Raw genomic sequence first — 19801 nt, forward strand, 5'->3', positions numbered from 1 at the left:
TGCAGATTATGACAGGGAGTTTATCTGTTTGCCACCTTGTCTTGATAATTGTATGTTGATTTCTTCTTTATATTTAGGATATGATGCTTCAACTGTTTCGGGGACTGGATTTTCTGCATTCACATCGTGTTGTGCATCGGGACCTGAAACCCCAAAATATCCTTGTGACAAGCAATGGGCAGATAAAGTTAGCTGACTTCGGCCTTGCACGGATCTACAGTTTTCAGATGGCTCTTACCTCAGTGGTAAGTTTCTGAAGGCTTTTGGTTTTCTTTTAATGCAACAGTGTGCTTTACTTTCTATGTTCCTGGCTTTTTGTCTAATATTATAATGCTGCTTCTAAAACCATCTCTGCAATTGAAGTTACTTGTGTCTCTGAAAACAACTGCTTTCCAGCGAGGATTGAAATTGTGGTTACTTTGTACAAATAATCAATTACTGATTACTGGTTCTAAATTAAATCATGACTTATTACTGAAATGTAGGTATGTGCTAGTTTTCTGAAATGTCATCGGTCTAGCTTCTGTTGTGATACTGACTTCTTTTGTACATTAAGCCAGACAGGTAGGGTGGAACTTTCTAAAGTACCTATTTTAAGATAAAACTCTTGCTGATCTCCAGGTATCTTGCCTGAAGAAATACACAGATACTTGGGAGAATGCCACACTGTCATGCCTCTGATTTTCCATCTCTCTGAATATGGGTTCAATGCTTGCTTCCATATGTTACTGAATGATTCCAAATAGGGCTGTGCTGGAGGGAGCTCAAGTGGACTCAGCAGCCAAAATCACAGCTATTTCCCAAGCCAGCTGTTAAAGAGCACCTCCAGTATCTCTAAGCCCCCTTCCACTGTTGCCCCTCTCCCAGCAGCTCTCCCGGTTGTTCTTGGCTCAGACATGAGCTAGCTCCCAGAAGGTCTGGCCCTCTCCTGTATTAATGCTGGTGGAGAAGCCCTGCCAGCTCCTCACTTTTTGACCCTGTTTCCACACTTGCTGGCCCTGCCCACAGAATCAACTGCCGTTACCTTGGCACAGTATCTCTGAAGTGTACTGAAGAGTAACCATGCTGTATACATGGTGGGTGTCATTTGGGTTTGTTGCCTGCTCATTAATTTTTTTGTTTCTGTTTTCTATTCTGAGTATCACAACTGCCATGGCAGTATCACTTACGCTAAAGACAGGGAGGGAGAACTGCTGAGAAAAGAAACTGAAAGGAGTCCACTTTGCATTTTACATAGTACTGTAGAAATTAGCCTGGCTCATGTTGATTAAAAGCAATCCATTCTTATTATTAGTCGCTGTAAGAATCTTCCCATCATTGTGTGATGTAACTATTACATCCTGGGTTACAGCTTCAGTGTGAGGGCAGGCAGAAGCAACAGAAAATGATAACATCATCTTGCTAAACATCGGCATGATAATTGTATATTGATTTGTCACATGAAGTATATGTAAACTTGTGATTTGGGCCTGGTGCTTTCTCATTGCCTGTAGGATGTAGCCTAATTGAAAGTTGAAAGAATCTCTCTGTTGAAGTCAATGAGGATTGATCATGTTGTAACTCAAAACAGAGCTTTGAAGAAAAGAAGAGAAAGGTTGTTCCTAAATCGCTGTAATTTTTCATTTTCCAGTTATCAGTCAGTAACAGCTTCAATGAGTATTTCTGTTGATCCATAAAATTACTTAAGCTAAAATTGCAGAGTGTTGTAAAGGCTTCCAGCAGGGCATTTTTTAAAACTTATGCATAAAATCGGGAAAAAATATCTACAGAACTGAGCAGGAATTTGTCCATGATCATGTAGCCTGCATAGGAAGCAAGGTCAAAAGACCCAGAAATAGAGTGCATCTACTGAGGCAAAAACATACCAAGACCTGCTTGTAAGAGAACATTGCCAGAATTGCTATGCGAAGGATGTATGTATGCTCAGGTATCTTAATATTTGCATGCTAGAAGTCATATTTCTAAACCCATTGGCTAGTACCCTGAGCACTGCTGTGAACAAGTGTTCAGAATAAGGGATTGTTCACATGCAAGTTCGTACTGTGTTTGCACAATTGTTCAATTGTCATTGCAGCTATGCTAAAGAGTATTAAAACAATGGAATTATTCAGTGATCAATGACAGATAAAGTATGTGGGCATAGGCACAAATAATGGCTTTTACACCCAAAACTTAGTGTATCCTTATTTTCTTATTTTAAAAAAGCAGCTATGACAATGGCTTTTTTAAGCCGAAAATTTATTGATTTTAGAACACTTAGTGTTTAACACCTTCAAAATCAACTTTTGTCTGTGTGTGTAGAAACCTGTAGGGGAGTGTAGCTTACAATGTGATAATGTGGTATGGTTTTAAATGTCAGTCTTCATTGCTCCTAAGACTGAGTGCTGGTTAGAAACTTGTACTAAATGTGTGTATAAGCTGACACAGGCCATCAGCTTTTCCTTTGCTGAATGTAACTCTTACTTTTTGCTAGCTGCTTTGGAGTGTGAATTCTGTTTTGTCCTCCATTAAAACTCAGTACAGGAAACAAAACTAATTTAAAAAAATCTTCTGTTTATTAAGCATAAAGATATCCTTGACTTTACCACTCCTTCAATTGCAGTTCTTTACTAGGCAGTGAGCAAACTGTCATTGATTTCAGCAAGACCAGCTTTGTTTTGAAGTGTTTGTAGAAAAGTGCTGCATTATAAAAGACAGCATATATCTACACATGTATCAATCAATGAAAGCCCTAGCTTGCAAGGGTTTGCTTCAGAGTTATATTGAAAAGTGATAGTGCAGACAGCCCAGTGATGAAAGGCACATTGCATGCACTATCATTGTGATCAATACAAGGGCTCTGCAGCATTTCCTTCAGAAAAGAAACTTGCTGCAAGATAAACTACAAGAATCATCTTTTGAAGTATCAGATCATTCCCAAGATGCATCCTCATTCATTGCTCACAAAGAAACTCTTCAGATGGGACAAAAAGAGAAAGTAATCCAGTAAAAACTGATCCAACCCAAGTACTCTGGGTGCTGCAAATGGTAACTTCAAAGCAGTCTCTCTCTGATAGCCAGTTATTTCCACAATGCTAAAGAGTCCTTCTGGCACATCAGTCGTCTGGGCATATTGCTGTCATTTAAAGAAACCTCTTGATATTTCTGTCAGTGAATGAATAAAAGATTCAAACGAATGTTACGCAGGCTTGGTGGGGGCAGGGTGGAGATCACAACTCCCAGCTGTGGTCAGACTGAGAACTGATACAGGTCTGAAATAACAGCGCTAGAAAGGATGAGACCGGGTGGGGGTGTCTCAGGTGCTGGGTAATAGGGCATGCTTTTGGTTTCATACAAGGTTAGACTCTTTTTCAAGTGTTGGTCTTGGCCCTTGGGGAAATTTTGAATAGACTTTGTGATAACAGAGGAGCTCCATAGGACAGAGGAGGTGGATTGATGTGACTGTGTAATTTTAGAGTTTGATAGCAAAAGTTAATGAACTGTCACTTTTTTTGTGGTGCAGAAAAATGGGTGCTCAGTTCTGACTTTCTCTGAGCAAAGGAGCAAATGGCTGTCTGGAAAATCTAAAGCTATATTATGAAAAAGAAATAAACCATTTATCTATTTTTGTTGACTTCTAACTGCCTTAAAGAAAGGAAATGAATCTGAATCATGGCACACGAGAATGCTAAGTGAGATAAGCACACGCAATTGTGATCACAGCATCTAGGTGGAGCTGAGGCTGTCCAGCATTTAAAACCTAACCTGTGTCAGGATCTGAGTGAAACTGGCAAAACGTTAGTCTTTGTAACACACGCATAATGCTTTCTTTGAAAACACATATGCTTTACCTTAGATGGCAGCACTACTGATGGGGATTTTTACCCATAAAATGCAAACAAAATTGTTTTATGTCTTCTTTTAGAAAAAAAAAAAGCTCTTGTTTTCAGATTTACTGAACATCAGAAGGGAAAACACCACTTTATCTGCTCATGCTCTAAATTGTTGAATACTAGACTCAGCTAAATTGATGATTAAAAAGAGAAGACACAAAAAAATCCTGCAGTTACTGTCAGTGAATGATTTTAGATTATGCTAGCATTTTATTTGAGTCTTTCTTCAGGATAAAAACTTTCCATCCATTTCTGGCAGTCACTTCAGCACAAATGGTTTACATGTCACATCATGCAGGAACTTGGATTTCATTTTGTTGGTATAGTAGCAAGGGAGCATAAAATAATTTTCACTAACTGGGCTTACTTTGTAAAAACAAATATATAAATTAGTTACAGCAACAAAAACAACAACAAAAAATGATAGAAAAACTCTCTTCCAAAGAGGAATGAGTGTTTTTCTGTTCTCTGCCCGCTGTTGCATTGTAATTTTCTAATAAATGCCACCTGTTAGTAAATAACGTGAATGTAAACTCCCATCTGAGCTGAGATACGATAGCTCATACGATAGCTGAAAGCACAGTCAAAGAACTTTCTTTTGCTTTGCTTTGGTTTTTGGAGGGTGGGGGTTGGGGATGTCCCTTTTTTTTTTTAATGGCCACCTCTTCCTGATACTGTGCTTCTCAAAATCCACATATTTATTTGTCTGTAATATACTGCACAGAGTCCATTTCTGTGTTGGGTATGTTCCAGCAGACGTGGAGTGTGTTGCACTACAGTTTTAACCTGAGATGCACTGGGTATCCCTAAATGGACCTGGCTCAGAAATCTATTTAAAGCTTGTAGTTGACATCAAACACAGGAGTAGACCTATGGAAATTAATCAAGAACCTGCCTCTGGTGAATCAAAATCAAAATCTGGTTGTATTAAAGAGTGCCCTGATGGAATCAGTGCAGTGATATTACATTTTGTCTCATACCTAATTTGATAAGAGCATAAATCTTCCTCCCTCTGACAGGTGGAAGGGATATTGTTTTGATATGCACTGAGCCTTCACTGGTGTGAGGAAGCACATCACCTTAGATCTGGGCCGCGGTCTCCAGTTATTTCTTCGTAGTACATTTCTCCAGTCCACCCAAATGTCCCTGAAAAGGAAAATGAGTCACAGACAGACATCCAGAGGATCAAAATATGTGTTGTTGAGCTTGTCAGTGCTACTGCTGAAAGGTTGTGGCTATTTAGGAATGCAGTATGATTAAATTGGTTGGCTTATTTAAGGAAAATATGTCTTCCCTACTAACACAGAGTTCTGCATAAAAAGTCCATGTATCTGGCTTTGTGACGGAATGAGTGAATTTCACTGATATTTTAACATCTGGATAGCTGAAGGAATCTTTATTGCATCCTCCCAAACACCCTATAGGAAAGTTATTTCCATCGCATAAAATGAGTCATTTGTCTCTGGAGCCATCTTAAGAACAAAAATCATTATTGGCACATTGGCAGAAAAGTCTGCAGCTGACTAAAAACATTTTAATATATATTTACGTTGAATTCACTCAGATGTTCACTAAGAGGACTCAGATTTATATGAAAATAACAATGAAAAATCAGGTTGCTCAATGTCACAGTATTATCAAAGGGCAATACAGAAATACATGTGGACAAAGTTAGGAAATTAAAACTTTCTTTTATTCATCTGCATTATGTTCATATAAGATTATTTTCAGAACTGCCTTTGCCTATTGTAAAGAAACTTTATCATAAGATACTTTGCCATATTGCGTTTTTATTGCCTATCTTAAGAAACTTTAAACTTTTAAGTCTTAACTTTTTAAGGCTTGTCTGGAAGAGCAGTACTAGTTGCTTTCATAGACAGAGGATTTATGGCAAGGTGGTTATTTTTAGAAATACATCTTAGAGATAATATTCTAAGGGTGCCACTTCACAGTCAGCATGAGTAGATTTAACTTTTCCACTGCTGTGGAAAGGATGTTCCTGCTTTTGACCACACACTCCCATCACTTCCCTTGCATTGGCATTAGTGGTCATGCCCTTGCAGTTCAACTGAAAATTAGCCCCATAAAAAGTAGTTATTCATTTTCAGGTGGATTAGCAGATGCAAATCATGGTATGGCCACATGAGTGAAAGCACTGACACACAGAGGAGGGTGAGCAGAAAGATGGGGTCATCCACTCTATAGACACTACAGATTTAGATTTGTTGGAGTCAGTTATGAAACCACATCTGTCGTCTTCAGCTGAGGACTTGAATAACTAAACTCAAAAGGCGGAAATGTTTTTCAAAACCTCGCAACTCATGCTGACTTACACAGTTTTGAAGATGTTAGATGAACCAGCTACTGGTTCATTTAAGGCTCTCACTGTATCCAGCTTTAACAGAACTTCTAAAGGTATCTGTATTGATGTTTGAAGTATTTTTTAGCCCCTCAATGCCAAGGCCTGGGTTCAGGTCTCTGTGCTGTTTCTCTGCAGCTGATGCCACAACTCACCCTCAAGACCTGTCAGGAATGCAGAGAATGCAACCGTCTGCTCTGATTCAGGCCCAGGTTTATCATGAACCATAAAAAGCCTATCTTTTAATCTTTCAAAGAAAGAAAATTATTTCACAGTAAACAAGCAAATTGGCTCCACATGAGAATATTTTCTGTGCCAGAAAACTCCTTTTCAGAGCTGCAAACATTAGTATATATGTCATGTGTTGACAGAGTTTGTCCACACTGAGCTGAGCATGTTTTGCAGCCCTGCAGCTGCACCAGTGCAACCTTGCAGAATAAATTTACTTTGTACTGGTGGAAAAAGGGGGAAAATGTACAACTTTGAGCGCAGTTCATATTAGAACAAAGGCATTTCTGCTGGTCTGGACCAAAGGTTGACTGTGCGCACTATCAAAGGATAATGTCCAACAGAGGATGCTTAGGAAGGAGAGAACCAGCTTTCAGCAATCAGAAATCTAGCAATTTCCAGTGCTGGAGATTGTATCTGTATGATTTTCTATAACAATTACCAAAGTAACCGTCCTCCATAAATTAATATATTTACTTTTTGAACCATTTATACTTTGCACTGCAGTTAACTTCTGCCCTGGAAGAAAAGCTCTTTGTTTATTTTAAATCTGACACCTGATAATTTTACTTAGGTTCCTATTAATTCTGCTTTTGTGAGGCATTCCCTTTTCACCTCTGAGTGAAATTTGGTATTACTTTGCAGCAGTACAGTTTCATTGATGCAAGAAAAATGTACTCAGTACAAGTAGGCCTTCACATGTTGATGTGAAGATAAAATGAAATGTTCTTTTTTTTTTTCTCTTTATTTTCCTTTTATTTCGCGTAAGAAGATACAGTTGATATTGTTAGTAGTGGTATGGTACTGACTTAAGGTTTTCATACAAATATCTGGTGAATGGACTTTAGGATGTAAAATTGATAAGGAACAGGCTGTGCTTAATTAAAAAAATGGGGGAGGGGTTGTAAAAGCTTCTGTGAAAAGCAGAAAGTTACTACTGTGTATTTTCTCTGTACTATGAAAGAGCATCCTGCTATTGTGTGACTGTGCTTCTATCTTCTGTTTTCAGATATAAAAATATGTGGTGCATTTCCCCCACCCAGTGATTTACATCTTCTTTGTACTATTTTTCTGTTGTTTTAAATGGGTCTGTTTTTACATCTACTCCCAGAGATAATTGAGTGGGTTGGACTACAAAAACAATTTGATTGTTTGACAAAGTCTCTCCTTGTTTATTTACAAAACTGTACCCACGTAATTTCAAACCATCCTGAAACACTAAAACACAGCCTCAGGTTATGCGCTTATCGGAGCACACAGGGTAAGCAGGCATGGGCCTGTTTGGTCCTTGAATGTGGGACAGCCAAAGGAAGCAGAGCAGAGAGAATATCATACTCTCCTTGGAGCCTGTGCTATTGCAGAGTGAAGGCAGGTGTCTGTACACTGCTGATGGAAATGCTCTGAGGGCTGAATATATAATAAAAGTGAGTTGTCAACACGTTTTTGCAATAGCAGGGAAGTATCCGTTAATCTTCGCTGTGCACTGGCCAAAGTCCTGCTGTAGAAAGTATTTCTGATTGAAAATTCCCTTGTACTGGTACACCCGAGAAAATTTCTCTTAACTTAGCAATATTTAGTACTTGGTCAGTGTTGCTGGTGTGGAATTCCAGAGCTCAAAAGCAGAAGAGATGTGAAATTATCCAGTCCTTTTGTGAATCAGGCAGGATTGTTCTCTGTTATGTCATTTCTAATGTTTTGCCCATTTTAACTTTATATGTGCCAAGAAATAGGGATTCCGTCGCTTCCCATGGGAGCCTGTTCCAAAACCTCTATATAATCACTCTCAGAAAGTTTCCTTCATGTCCAGCCTTCAATTTCCCATTCTTAATTTAACTCCATTATATTCTTTGTTATTCTATGCTGAATGGTAGCAGATGGCTAAGGCCTTGTAGTTGGCTCCCTGCATTAGAGAATTCGGTTACATATTGCTATACATTTGTCCCTGCAAAACAGGAAAAGATAATTCATTTGATAGTATGAAGTATAATAGTCCTAGATTATCCAGATTTCAGTAAATTATAGGGCATCAATGAATTAAATTAGATTCCTCTAGACTTCCCATCTTCTAGAATTAAGTAGATAAATCTAAAGGAAAATATGCTAAAATAATTACTGAGCTACAAGGTGAATTCCTCAGTTCTGGGGATCTTACAAATAGCTTGGTAACAAGCTGCAGAGATCACAGGCAGGCTATGAGTCACTGTTTAGATGCATGGAAAGAGCAAATGGAAATTTAGACTGGTACATGTAGGGTATTTTATTAGAAATAAGAAAATACTGATGCCACAACACAAATTAGTCAATCAGACCTCATCTAGAATACTGTGAGCTGTTCAGTTTTTCTGTGGTTGAGAGATGATTTTGGACAACAGTCATAGGGAAGGCCCAATTCCTGCCTAATGACTGGGGGAGAACACCATTTTCTGCGAGGCGAGGACAATCGGAAATAATTTAACAAAATTAATCATGAGAGTAGATACAATTGATATCTAAAAACATCTGGAAGGAGCCAGAGACGGAGGACACAAATCAAAAAACCAGTGGTGGTATAAGAACTAGTTAGCTTAAACTGGGCTTAAATAACTTTAGGCAGGAAGATAGAAAACAAGTGATGAGATTCTGAAGCAGCCTACGGTAGAACCAGTGCAGGCAAGAAATACAACTGATTTTGAGAGCGAGTTTGATGTCTGTGATGCAGTTGGCAAATCTTGTTGACTGAGGCAGTCCATTCCAGTTCCATATGTCTTTATTTGCCCCTTCAAGATTTCATGTGCGTTATATGGACAACTTTTCAAAGAGATGCACTTCACAAGCTCCACCCTGAATGGAAACAGCTTTCAGCAGGTCATATGGATTGGCATAAATATCAGAGCAAAATCATTTTCCAAAGAAAGAAGTGGTGAGCTGCTTAGCTTTATTAAGATGAGATGGAGGAAAAAGTGGAGATTATCTCATAAAACAAAGGAGGATACAGTTAAAATAAAGGCTAGCATGAAAGTGCAAATAATTAAAATTAGATATAAAACAGAGAGACACTCCACTAAAGAAGCTAAGAGACAAGCTGGAAGTTTCCCAAATAGGAATGAAAGATGATCTGAAGGCAAAAATGGAATCTTTGTTGGGACAGCAAGTTGAAAAACTCCAGATGGAGTGGGAAGTCTGGTTTCAGCGTTCCCCATCTGGAAATGGGATGTGACCTGGCAAGTCACATCAGTGAACGACAACCAACCTGCCTGCTGAAAACCTGATCAGAAGGCTTTCTGTGAAAGAGGGGATGCCAGAAGAGCTTGGATAAAGTTGGAACTGGCTAACAGGAATAGCCAGCAACAAGGACTTGAGCTGAAAAATCAACACATGAAAGTAAGCAGAAACATAGGCTACTGTGGAAATAAAGTGAACACCTGGATGTAAAAATGTCAGGAGATAGTCTGTTTATCATTTTTTTACCTATTGTGCATCTTGCAGGCTTACATTTTCCCAGCATAAGTAATAGAAGTGCCCATTGAAAATCCCAGGGAAGCTGACTTCAGCATTGTACTCTGTATGAATGGTGAGGAGAAGGAGCAGAAAGGAGTACTTTTGGTAGCCTTTCTAGGTAGCCCAGCTCTGATCACGCTTCAGAATTTATACTCAGCCTTAGCTGTTCAGATCTGCTATAAGGCCATGATACATATGTCAAGGACAGCCATCAATCTCAGTGGGCTTGGATACTACAAAGAGCTAGAGAGAGGAAAAAGAAAGGGACACCTGAGAACACTTGCATTCTTACAACATGCAGATACTACAGAGCCTGACAAGACATATTAGCAGTGAGTGGGTTTTGCAATCAAGGTAAAGCAAAGAAGCCAAATGCACTCTGGGGATCTGTAAGATTTGCCACAGAAACTGAATATTTTCTGATCGAAAGGAATCAGATGATACAGTTACCACAGAATCTGCTTGTCTGAAAATCTTGAACAGTTCTATGCTTAAAAGATAACTGAAAATGAGATTCTGATCTGACAAATTTAATTTGTAGGTAAGTAGAAAAAATACTCTATTTAGTTTATAAACCAAAAAAATTTTCATTAGTGCCAAGATTAAGAAATAATTCAGTTAAATATGAGTGTCATGAAAGATGACTGCAGAATGCTTTTCAAAAATAGAAAACGAGCTAGGACATATTAGTATATACCAAAACCTCCTAATATAGTTCAGAATATTCCTCCAGACTGAAAGTCAGACTTTGGAGGTCCAAGCAGTGGTGTAAGTTCTTGCTTAGGTCAGAGAGATGAATAGCAGTAGTCAAAATTGGTCTATCAAAAAATGTGTAACTGGCTCTGTGAAGTGTGCAGAAAGGTCTTCAATTAGTTACTGAATGAGACATGCTAAAAAACTTAAGCAGGAGATTTGAAGATAAAACTTCTCATTGTTCTGAAATGCATACAGAAGTTATCCATTGCAAACTGGGGAAAACCAACAGAACAGCTAAAGTAGTAGATAAACTAATGATTGCTTTGGATTTTGCTATCTCTGTAATGAATTCAAGGCAAAGTTGTTCTACAGATACAGTCCATGAAAATACCCTTTAAACTTGTGATCAAAATGGAAGAACTGATTTGTGGGCAATTGGTTTGCAGTCAGCAAGTTGTTCTGCTCTCCAGGGCAACTACTGTAATGGCACAAGCATCTTGTAGTAGCTTTCCAGTAAATAAGAAAAAAAAAAAAAAAAAAGGAATGACTGCACACTATTTGGAGACTCAGTACATTTTTACTTTTAAAGTTTGGATTGATTTGAAACAGGATCATAGTTTTGATCATTTGCTGAGCCTGAAAGACAAAGAGCAGATGATAAAAACAAAAACCCAAAACCTGACTAGCATTAAAATACATGAGCAATGAATCTAGTAAGCACAGACACAGGAGAAAACTGATGCAAAACCTGCAAGTTCATGCTGATTGTGTTCTGAGGTCATGCTGTAGATTCAGAAGAGGAATAACAGGAGTAGGGACTTTCTGCTTAAAAAGCAGGAGATATTATTTTGATTTAACAGATATAAGTTGTAGCATGTGGGCCCCATGCAAGATAGTAACCATGGAAACCTGCCATGTAAACAGCTAGTTCATTGTTGACCAGCAGGAAAGAAGAAATAAGTTTTGAAGAAATACGTGGCAACAGATGTGCCTTCAGCTGGTTCTTGGGCGTTACCCTTAGCTATGGTTCAGAAGAAAATGACAGCACTGTATTTTGTATGGCTATTAACATCCAAAATCAATAATTTTAACTTAGAAGTATTATTGTTTATTACTATGAATAAACAGTACCCTTAATGCTGTAGTACTTGTCTTTCACATTGACTGTTAGCAGTAGATAGTGTTAAGCAGATCCAAAGGACGGAGGAAAGTATACTAACTACCCGAAACACTTCGGAGACAATTCAGAGCAAGAGGTCTTCCATTGGGACAGGTTGAGTAGCTAGTGGAAAAGGCAGTCCATAGTATTTCTTTCTCCTATTCTGCAGATTAATCTGCTGTACTTCAGGTAAATGACCCAGTTTGGGAAGAAACATTTTTAACAGCCTTATTCCTAGCACAAATTATCTGGAAATACGTATTTTTTGTTCTGCAGAACAGGAGGAAGAATGCCTACTGAACGGTGAGTTGCTTCCAAAGAGATCTTTTTACCTTGCACACACAATCTATCAATGGGGGAGCTTCCACCTGTATGGAGCATTGTGTTCCTATTACAGAAAGTTTATTCATTGACCATCATTTCAAGATGATTTAGGTGAAAAGCTGTGTAAGTGAACAAAATTTGACTCTTTTCTGTGTTACAAATCGTTCTTACAAGTTCCTCTCCCTTCGCCTATCCCTTTTCAAAACACTTTCAAAACCCATGTAGGTTCATACACAAAACTGTGGGCTTACAGTTCCATGGCAATATTGACACAGAAACACCACAGACTTAGATGAAGATCACGGGAGTATGGAGAGAACTTATGCCCCAAAAAAACCCCAAACATTTATGGGTGCTTAAATCTCTACAGTATCTTCACTGTCATTTGTATGAGAGACAGTTTGAGGATAGAACAAACTGAGTGCCTCAATGAAGTTCTGATTGCAAGTGTGGCACTAAGTGGAATTGTGAGGAATATGTTGGCAAAGAAACATGCATCCTCAAAAGATTTTTTTCTCCTTTCATGTAGTTTACAGAAGGATAAATGTTTATGGCTTATCCACTGGGAAAGCTGGAATGATCCCTTGTTCAGGTAAAAGCTTCCCAGACAAGAGTATCCTGATATGTGAATTGAGAAGTTTAGTATCATCTTTGGATAACACAATTATGATAGCAGGTGGAAGTTAAAGGTGAGATACAGAATCAACAAGGAGTGGGAAGGAACAGAGGTGATAACTGCAGGTATCAGTGAGAGAAAGATTCAGCTGTGCTTGTTAAACTGTTGCACATTTTGAGATTGGGAAATCTCTGCTCAGACTGAAGGAAGAATTTTACTCAGTGGAGGGCAGGTAGAAAATGGAAAACAAGTGCAGGTTATACCATGGTTGTATGGCAAAGAATGTTCTTTGTAACAGAAAGATAAATCCAGCTTGCTATAGTGTCACTGAGAGCAGCAGTGAAGCATGTGGCTACTGATGTGTTTGGACCTCTACATGGAGAAGCCCATCAGTCAATATTAGCTGTTAGCAGTAGGCCATTTTTTTAGATAGCTGAGGGTATGCAAAGCAAGGAACCAAGAGGCTTGACAGTAACAGACATTGTAATGAATTAATTCATCACTAGAGGTAGGATCCCAGGCAAATTGCATACAAACATAAGGGAAAAATTCTGTTAGGAATCTGCAATTTTGAAACTTTTCAATCAAACCTGGAGTTTAATTGTGCACCTTTGTAGAACAGTGCAAAAGGGACTGCAGTCAGCATATAATACTCATTCTGAGAGCATACAGAAGTCATTAAAGTTATAGTGTGCCTCAGCATTCATTATGTCTACGTATGAGCTGATAATCTACATTTACGTCGTGCACATTCATGGGTCTGCAGGGACCATGATTCTGACAGGAATCAGAGATTTGGACCAATGGTTGATGCAGCAGCTGTCCTAATTTGGAAGAGCTCCTTCTTTCTAAGGAAAAATTGGTGATAAACTCTCGCAAGTTAAAAATATCCAATGGCTTGTAACATGCAAAAGCTTTTAAAATGGAGGGGTTGATATTGGCCCAGAGGGCTAGGAGAGATTAGGGAGTAAAAATCAATACTGAATAAATTCAAAGAGTACTGGTGTCCAATGCTGACCTGAATAAATGGAGTGGTAAATAGGAAGCCAATTTATAGATCCGATCGTAAACAGCACTGTCCAGCCAATCCCCTCCACAGAGCACCTGTCAAATATGTATTTATGCTGCCAAAAGAAAGTTGAAAAAACTGTAGTAGTGATACATTCCCAATTAGGATAAAACTATCGAGGTTTGTCCGTGTGTCCCAGACAACCTATTATTGTTAAAAGCAAAAACCATTTCTTTGGGATATCTGAGAAATAGTTGAAGGGAAAATGGATAAATGAGGAAGAACTGTAAGGGGACTTGGAAGGCTGTATGAATATCTCCTGACATAGAAACGCTGTAAGTGCGGTTTATCTGACCAAGTGTAGACATCTAACTCTAAGCTTGTCCACTAAGTAGCCTAGTGATAATCAAAGGAGACCTAATCTGTGTAATCAGTAAAGCGAAGAGTCAGTTATCTCAGCTTAAAGAAGACAGTTAACATAGGTCAGATGAATCAGACTCTAAAAGTACCTACTTCTTTCCACTGACTGTCAAGGTTGACAAGTTCAGATGTGAACATCTACATGATATTCAGATCTGAATTCAGCTGAGATGAATCCAGCCCAATTCAGTCCCGATACCATTGCCATTCAGGCTCTTGGTGAGTCATAAAGAACACCACTATCAAGGATTCCATCAAGATATGGGCAGAGCTGGAACAGCTCCTGGTGAAATGAAGTCTAGTTGAAGCATAAAAGCAGTGCTGTTTTGGATATATCTGTATATAATAGCAATTAAGTACTTTTCTGGAATATTTAGCTGAAATAGTAAGAACCACCACCCAAAATACATGGTGTATGCAAAGCCAGTTAGGAATCTAAGCTATGTGGGTGAGCGGGTTTGACTGAAATCTGAATAGAAGTGCAGAAGAGTCAGTGGTGTTTGAGAAGATACCTGTGAGCATGAGAGAAGCAATGGGAGGCAGTGCACAAATACATACACACACAAGTCACGTACAGACATCAACTGGAATATATAGCAAAATGTTGTGAAACCTGAGAGCTTCTGGGTGTATTTGGAATAAATCCTAGAGGAAAACTATCACCTCCTATTTGATTTGTTCAGGCAAACAGGATTTTCTAAACCTTTTTTATGAAGCAGAACAAAGAAATACATGATTTTCATCATCACTTCATGTCTTCTTGCCCCTCCTCACATAACCTATAAAAATTAATATATGAATCCCATATTTTGATTAATTTTTCAGGCAGAAGACACTATAGACTAATAGAGCCTGAGGATGTTGTATCTTTGAAAAAGATGAAATGTTTTTCTTCTATGTATATATTATTATATAAATTTTGGGTGTAAGAAAAGACAGTCTGTGAGTATCTTAGATGGAATAGAATCTTAAATGCAAGACCTAAGTCTGTGAGAATCTTACTACCCCTAAAAGTAAGGTGTGAGCTTGAAAATGAAAGCTATCAGGAGCTGCCAATGTATAACATCTTTGGGAGTACCCTAAACCAGTTGAGGCTTCCTAGAGCGGTATGAACATCTCATAATACCACTTACGGCAATAGTTTTCAGAGAACAGTTAAGTAATATTTTTATATCCATTTGGAATTTCAATAACAGTGAGATAGATGCAAACAAAGTGCTAGGTTGTACTAGCACCACTTCTACTGACTGGCTTCATGGAACAGGCAAACTGGCTATCTCATTCACTGTGGCATATAGCCTGGTACTTCTTGGATGATGCTGAACAAAAAAATTAGCTCTTTTATAGGGTTCATTACAAAGTATGGAAAATAAGTATTTTTTTCACAAAATGTTAAGTCTATTCATGGAAACACAGTTGTTTCTGGGTTTTTTGAAGTGCTTTCTATTGGACAGTGTGACTGAGTTCTTCAAATGCAACAAAAGAGCATGGCATGGATTTCATGTTAGAATATACATAGAATCACGTTGCAAAATTCCAGCGGAAGAACAGATAGGAGAGCCTTTGAATATTTTTTAATTTGGGGGCGTACTTTTTCAGGTGTACTGCTGGAATCAAAATATAATGAAACACAGTTTTCCTGACTTTTCTGTATTTTTAAACAGCTTCAGTGTGAGTACTTGAGTAAATTTCTTCTAATATTCACTAAGAGTAATATATATTTCTCATGTTCTGTAGAGGCAGTGCAGTTTTGGCTACTTTGCAAATACATTATTTATCCCTTCAAAGAATGTCCTTCCATCATTGGTACATCTCAGAATAAGATTTAGCTGATGCTTTTTAACGCATTTCGTTTAGATACACATTTTTTCACATGATTCTTACATGTTCTGCTTCATATTGCATTTGCAAGGACAGAACCAATCAAGTCATTCTTAAAATGCAGAAGATGATTGCTGGAAAATTTGAAAATCTTAGTGTGCAGTTTAGTATGCTGGGTTGATCCAGGTGCCATGTTACATTAAGAAAAAACATCTCAAAACATGCTCAGTGTAACATCTAAATAGAGAAGATCAGAGGTAGATATGTATCTTCTTAATGTAATGGTATTTCCCTTAATTTTGTTTTTATATTTATATTCTGGCTCCATAAAATGAAAACCAGCTTGGAAGGACAGCTTAAAAATCAGAAGTCCTTTGCTGGTTTACATTTTCTTATGGCTATTGCAGTACGTCATAATAGCCACATACTTCAGCTGGTATAAATCAGCATGACTTCATCAAACGAAGCCAGTTTTTAAGGCAAATGAGAGAGTCTGTCTTTAAATCAACAGTGAATACTTTGAATTTGGTTTACTTTTATTTCGTATCTAAATTTTGTACTTAATTGTATTTTTCTTTCTTCTTTGCTGTCTGATGCTGCTCAGACACTATTGCTTTGAAATGAATGGGACTGTTTAAGTTAATAAAGACACAGCTGCCACTGTGTAGATTCAGTGGTACTAAGCTATGGTAGATTTAAGTGATTTGTGACACTAAAGACATCCTGCACCTTATGTAATTCAAACACCAGAAGAATTAAATAAGGAGGGGCCTGTGCACGATATCAGTTCTTGTGGGAAAATATGCTTCAGTGACTTACTGGCACTGGTTTTGGAATGTGGCATTTAAAAGTACCTTTTTACAGTGGGAAAGTATTTGGTCAAGAATAAACAGTCTGACCTTGTTAAATGGACCAAAGTCTGTGTATAACCTAGTTCCAGAAAACTAGTTTTCACCAGTCTGTGGGGAAAAAAATAGATCGGTTTATAAAAAACGCAACTAGATTTTCTAGAGAAAATGATATAGAAGAATCAGAGTAAAAAAAAAAAATTGTATTCAACTATGGACTTTTCTGGTGTGTGGGAAGTTAGCTATGAGCTTTAAACATGGTTCAAACAGTCATTTCAGAGGACGTTAAAAGCAGACAGTGTCTTACACTGTAGCCAGATGTATTCAAGTCATGTATGGGATAAGTGAATAACTTTCAACAGAAATCAAAGCCATTTATATTAACATCAATATCAAAATGTAAAAACCATGAGTTTGTAGTAAAACTGAGTTTATAGTTCGACCTAGATTTTAAACATGAAGCTCGATATCTCGAGACATTGTCACTTGACTAGCAAGGATACTTCTCTACAAAGAAGAAAAATGTGGAGCAAGAAAATGACTCCATTTTGGTTTTAGTTTCAAATTTTGCTGATGGTGAACTGGCACACTATTAGTGAATCTTGGTGGTATGAAATCCTAGCTTCAGTGTAGTCAATGGAAAATATCTCTTTAACTTCACTGTGGCCAGGATCTCATTCCAGGTTTTCACATACTATTTGTACAGTATGTGAAATACAGAAATACAGACACTTCTCTGAACAAATACTCAAGCTGCTTTGGAGTGGAGTATACAGAGAACAGCAATGACCTTCGGAAATGGTATTGATGTAAGTGCCTATCCAGTTCACAGGCTTTGGCCACAGAATTCTTTCTCACAGGTACTTTGTAGAGTACAACCTCTTCTCTATTTTTTGCCTAGTTAACACAACAGTGTCAAAATAACATACTAAAATTCTCAAGGCCTTGCAGATGATCCATTTTTTAATGCAAAAGTAAATGAAAAATGTTATGAAGTTTCAAGAATATGAAGTACATTGGAAGACATTTTTAATAATACCTTAAGTACATCATATAAAAACGGTAGTAGTCAGTTTGGATGCACTAATACAACAATCATTTCTGCATGATGTCTCCGTAACTGCAGTTATCAGCAAAACCACTGAAATAGTAACATTTCCACGTTATAAAATTTAATGAGATAGGTAGTAATAGATGCAACTGTTTAAAAAGGAGCATTAAATAAAACAAGTGAATAGAAGGGGAAAAAAAATGCTTGCATCAACTAAGTTCAGATTAAAAATTAGAAAGTGTGTACATTAGGTTTTGACAAGTTTGGATAAAGAATCTGTAGTAAGCCAGAAAAGAAGAAAGCTGCTCTCAATGTAAACACTGTTTTCAGATTTTTATAGTCAATGTAAACATCTTCTGAACTTAGCTTGAGTTTCCTGAATTCTGTCTCGCTCTACTTTGTGTTTACAACATCAGCTATATATTTACCCTGCAGAGATTTCTTGAGGCCCTAAAGGCGGTGGAGTTCCCATCCTGCTGTGAGAAGGCTCTGTGCATTTTCTATGTATAGTCACGTTTGACAGATTGACTGCTGCACTGCTCCAGTATCAAACTGTTAGGTTCTGAAAACGGGAGTTTTATGCTGCTAACTGTGAATGTATGTACAGATTTATCCCCTTCTGCAGTTTTGGATGTTACCGCTAACTCACAGAAAAGCAAGGACAAAAACTACAGCTGTTCTTAGAATCTACAAGATTTACAAGTGATGATACTTTTTTCCCCTTTGATTGTTTGAGGTTTTTTTTACTTTATGTGTGCAAGTTCTCATTTCCCTTCTATTCTGAGTGACATTTGTCATCCAGATCTGCCTTATAGCTCGAGCTCTTACCTTTTTAAAGAAGTTTTATTATCAGGGATTGATTCATCAGGAAGGGATTCAGGAGCTATTATTTACCCTTATCTACATCATTCATGTACAGGATAGTGTGCAGAAACCAGATTGTCTGAAAGGGCAACCTCTATGCATATGCAGAACTTAATTTTCCTGCAGTTGATACACTGCAAGTATAATCTGACCTTCACACTATTAGCAAGTAAAATGCGTAAATCTTTCAAAAATTCTTAGATTCATACTGAACTGAGGAAACTATTAGACTGACTAGAAATAAAAATCTTCATGGTAAATGGATCTAATTCTTATTTATATTAAGCATTCAATATCACTGTGTGTATTGTGTCACTTCTCCTCCTGGATACTCCACTAATACGTTTTTCTTATTATTTTTCACATCAAAGGATTAAAAAAAATATTTTTAAAAATAGGTTGATGAACATCTTCCCATATCATAGGCATGTACCATCAAAAATATGCAAAATACCTCACGTTTTTTAAACCATATTAAAAATCAGAGAGGTGGGGATTTTTTTCCCTCTGTACTTTTTGTATCACCACAAGCAGTGGTAGCAGGCTACAGTACACAGATAACTAGTATGAAAAAATGAAAAGCATTTTATACATTATCCTGAAGAAAAGGTGAAAATGAATTTAACCCTGTATTTTGAATTTAATATGCATTGAAATAGGCTCTCTGTTCACTTGTCGCTTTCTATGAAATTGAAGTGAGCTAAGATTTTAATACAGTTGATATCTTGGCCTTTTCTTTTTCAGTGCTGCTAGTCAAATCGTCATGGCAGAGAAGCTTGCACCTTGTACATTCAGAATATGTTCACATTACATTTACATCAGATTAATAACATGAATAACTCAATAGACAGTAGCAGTGGTTAAGCCCAGAAGTCTGAAAAGACAGCATGAGTATTGAACAGACAGTCATATCTGTTCAATCTAACATTTTCTTCTGAGGATTCCTTACATGTCCTTCAGGCTCTGGAACCCATTTAGAGGTGTGAGCACAAACCTCTCAGTAATTCCCGGTGAGGCGCATACTAAAATGAAGAAGAGAAGCCCTTTAATCCTGATT

The 19801-nt window shown here is 37.6% G+C and overlaps 1 protein-coding gene across 4 annotated transcripts in view; it reads left to right on the forward strand.

Annotated features, from left to right (window-relative positions):
* The window catches only part of CDK6 (cyclin dependent kinase 6), a 147208-nt gene that overhangs the window by 63164 nt on the left and 64243 nt on the right, over window positions 1–19801 (forward strand). For all 4 annotated transcript variants that reach the window (XM_040593820.1, XM_040593816.1, XM_040593818.1 and 1 more), the window contains exon 4: window positions 78–245. In XM_040593820.1, the coding sequence (XP_040449754.1) occupies window positions 78–245 (168 nt within the window). The remainder of the gene's footprint in view (window positions 1–77; window positions 246–19801) is intronic.

Source organism: Falco naumanni, chromosome 4, assembly GCF_017639655.2.
Source record: "Falco naumanni isolate bFalNau1 chromosome 4, bFalNau1.pat, whole genome shotgun sequence".
NCBI classification, from domain to species: domain Eukaryota; kingdom Metazoa; phylum Chordata; class Aves; order Falconiformes; family Falconidae; genus Falco; species Falco naumanni.